The sequence below is a fragment of the Lipotes vexillifer genome, unplaced genomic scaffold (genome assembly GCF_000442215.2).
Source record: "Lipotes vexillifer unplaced genomic scaffold, Lipotes_vexillifer_v1.1 scaffold225, whole genome shotgun sequence".
Lineage (NCBI taxonomy): Eukaryota > Metazoa > Chordata > Mammalia > Artiodactyla > Lipotidae > Lipotes > Lipotes vexillifer.
The window spans coordinates 711,864-715,515 of record NW_006787630.1 but is presented as its reverse complement, the minus strand read 5'-3'; the positions used below and the strand labels follow the sequence as shown (position 1 = coordinate 715,515).

General features: G+C 59.4%; 1 protein-coding gene across 2 annotated transcripts in view; it reads left to right on the top strand.

The window, feature by feature from the left end:
- The first annotated feature begins 820 nt into the window (after positions 1 to 820).
- Positions 821 to 3,652, top strand: part of TCF3 (transcription factor 3) — a 32,425-nt gene continuing 29,593 nt past the window's right edge. For both annotated transcript variants that reach the window (XM_007460355.1, XM_007460354.1), the window contains exon 1: positions 821 to 892. In XM_007460355.1, the coding sequence (XP_007460417.1) occupies positions 821 to 892 (72 nt within the window). The remainder of the gene's footprint in view (positions 893 to 3,652) is intronic.

Genomic DNA, 3,652 nt, shown 5'->3' with positions numbered 1-3,652 from the left:
CCCCCCCCCCCCAGGCAAGGGATGTTTTCAAAGTTGGTTAAGAATAATTCCCGGATACATCGTGACAATAAAACAATCTAGAATGTTTTTTGGTTTTTTTTTCAGAATTTGGTTGTTTTTTATGGGGGGGAGGAGGTTAGTGTAGTGGGAAGCTTTGCGGGTAGGTCCCTGCGCGGGGCGTCTCCCCTATTTAGTTGTGGAGCAGGAAGGGGGTTTCGCTGTCTTGTGGATTTCTTTTGCTTTGAATTTGGGGGTGACCGGGCCTTCAACGTGCTCTGACAGCTGCTGGGGGGGTGTCACCAAATTTCCCTTGGGGCGGGGCCGGGTCGCCCCTCCCCCTTCCTGGGGTGGGGCCAGTGGAAAGCCTGAGGGTGGGTGGAAATGGGAGAGGGGCGGGTTCTGGCCAAGCTGTGAAGGGACCGCTCCACCCCGCTTCCAGTTTAAAGTTTGCAACTTGATTCCTTGGTGGTCGCAGAGGGAGTTCAGGGAATGTACTCTGTGCTCCCCCCCATTGTTTAAACTCCCTGAGGGCTCTGTGGAGGGGTCTCTAGGGGCCCCAGTCCCTGAATTCTGGTTGCCCCACCCCCACGTCTCAGAGTCTGGAAGGGACGCAGCCTTGGAAGACCCAGATCCAGAGCAGTTAGAGGGGCTCTTAAAGAGCCCTCCTCCGTCTGCTCACCTCAGCCGCTGCCACTCATGGCTCTTCTCTTCTCCACCCCTCACCTCTCCTTGCATCCGTTGCGGGCACCCTGCAGGTCTGTCTCTAGGCCTGAGGAGCCCCCCCCAGCCCCGGCCCCTGGCTCCCCGTTGCTGCTGGAGAATGAACCAGCCACAGAGGATGGCGCCCGTGGGCACGGACAAGGAGCTCAGTGACCTCCTAGACTTCAGCATGGTGAGCGGCCCTCTCCGTCCCCCATCGTCTCCCCCCCCGCCCCCCACATGCCCAGCTGTCCACACTCCTGCGCCCCCCAGACGTTGGGAAAGAAGCTTGTGCCAAAAACTGCCAGCATCTGGACCTCAAGCTCCTATGGGTTAAAGAGTCCCAGGTGGGGCTAGGGGAATTGTGGCGCCCTCAGATGGATGGGTTGACGCCCCTGCGGCAGGGTGCAGCTTTGGGGCCCTTGTCGGCTTCCAGAGGCACCCGTCATCACCCAGCTGTTTGCCCAGGCACAGAGTGGGTCCAACCCACCACTTTGCAGTTGGGGAAACTGAGGTCCAGAGCGAGGGAGGGACTGCCCGTGGCCTTCAGCTTTTCCCTGGGGAGGCTCGGCCGTGAGGCCCCAGCTTGGCTCTGGGCATGCAGTGGCCTTGCCTTGGGACCTGTAAAACTGTGTGAAAGGGGTTATTCATGCTCTCGTGGATGCCAAAGATGGTGGGTGCCCAGAGTCTAGGTGTTCTCTGTGGGGACCTTCTGTAAATGAGGAGAGGTCACAGGCAGTGGACGTGTGATTCCTCAGTTGTTTATTGACACGAGAGCCAGTGCCGTGGGTCTACGGGGTGGGGGGGGGCAGGGGGATGTCCTCACACTTCCCAGGAGGTGTGCTCCATTCGACACAGCCCGTTCCCCAGCCAGGCCGATGGACGTCCAGAGAGGTTACTGCCTTCCAGAGGTCACACAGCTCAGACGGGCCCAGGGAGGCTGGGAGCTGGACCGTCCCTTGGAGGGCTGGGGGCCTTGGTTTGCCTGTCTGTGCAATGGGCCACCTGTGTCGGAGGGAGGGGGGTGGTCTGCGTTTCCTCACAAACCCAGGAGCTATGTGTGGACTCCCTAAATCCTGCCCCCACCCCTCCCCCAGCAAGCACTATTTTGGTTTGAAATGGGTTCAGGGAGGATGCTTTCGGTCTGAATTTAATGGTCTGAATTTAATCCTCTGCCGGTATGAGGCCCAGGCCACTGAGGTCTGTCGAAACAAAAGTCCCCAAACTGAAACGACATCATCCGCCCTGCGGAAAAACACAGCCCACGGGACGGAGCGGCCGCGGCTCCGGAAGGGCCATGCCGGTATTTTTAAGCCCCGTTTTATTTTTGCGTCCCAGCTGAGGAATCAGGGGTGCTGCTCAGTTGTTTTTTTGTTAAACTGACAAGTCACAGACCACTGGGCCAGAACAGACCGGCTTGGGGGTCAGGGGAGGGGGTGGCACAGGGTCTGATCTCGCCCCCCCACCACCACAGCCTCAACCACTTGCCCACCACCCCCTGCTGTCCAGGGGCTCCAAACTCCCCCGCCCCCCAGCTCAGACCCATTTCACAGATGAGGAAAGTGAAGCTGAGCGTGCGAGGTGCCCAGTGTGTGTCCTCTGGGAAAACCCAGAACTGGATTTTTGTTTGACCTCCTGGTTCCTGTGAGGAGAGAGGCCCTGAGGCAGCCCCCCATCACAGGAGGCTCACACCCTTTTCTTCCCACCTGCCCCAGAGACACTGAGTTAATTTGCTTTTTTTGAAACAAATTTTCGACTGAAAAGATTTTGAAGGGAAAGTGCTTCCTTGGGGTAGGTCCGTTTAAGGTAAACGAGGCAACTGCCAGTTCAATACCAGGAAAAATGGCTCCTTCTAGCTGTTAAAATTGCACCTCTGCCCCAGCCCTGAGCTTTCGCCTGTTAGGCTGGTGGCTCTGAGGGTGTGTGGGCCTGAGGTGGTCCCTGGGTCTGACGACAGCCTTGAAGGGCGAGGGGTCGGGGGAGGGTGCCGTGGGCTTGCCTGGTGGCCCGACCGTACTCCTCTGAGCTTTGTGCGTGCAGAGGCCCTTACATGCCCACGATGCCCACATGCGATTGGGTTTCATAACAGCCCACACGGTGCGAACCCTGCGTCGGTTTCACAGAAGGGAATACTGAGGCTCCGAGGGGGGTGTGGGGACTTGGCTGGGCTGATCACAGACCTTCAGTGTCTGCAGGACACAGACCAGTTCCCCCACCCCCCCACCCCACAGCAAGTGCCACGTCAGCGGTCCCTGGCACTCTGGAGGGCGAAACAGAAACAGAATTGAGCACCACCCCCCTCAGGCTCCTGATCCCCAGGCCTGCCCCTCCCCCAGCGCAAGCCTCCGTGTCCCCAGCAGGAAAGGGGCCCGCCTTGAGGCCAAGGCCCTGGGTGCGGTGAGCACAGCCCTGCCCCCGGAGCGGACTACAGACCCCGTGAGAACCCGAGTCCTGGGTGTGCCTGGGTGCACACCTGCCCCGAGTCTGCACTCGCCCTGCCAGCTCAGCTTGTGGCCTCAGTTTCCCCTTCTGGAGAACAGGATGTGGGGGCAGGACCCCCTTTCCTGGGTCACTCCCAGGGCTTGTGATGCTGCCCCGAGTCATGCCCACAGAACGCACACCCCCATGTTCTGCTTGTCAGCCGCTCCCCACAGAGCCTTAATGCTGATTGAGGCCACTCTAAATTGCTTGGTCCCCAAAAGAACCTCTGAAACTCAGACCGTTGGGGCAGGGCAGGGTCATGGTTTGTTTCTTCTGCAGCACGAGGGTTTGTTGATGTTGGGTATTCCCAGTTAATGCTGCTAAGCTGTTTAATCTTGCGGGACTTAACACTGGGTTTGGGTGAGCGAGTGGGGGGTCGTGGCGATGCACTCACACTCGGTGCCCACCCACCCGGGAGAGCTGCCCTGTCGTTGGCCGGGAAGGGTGCAGCTCTGAGCCCGGAGCCCGGCTC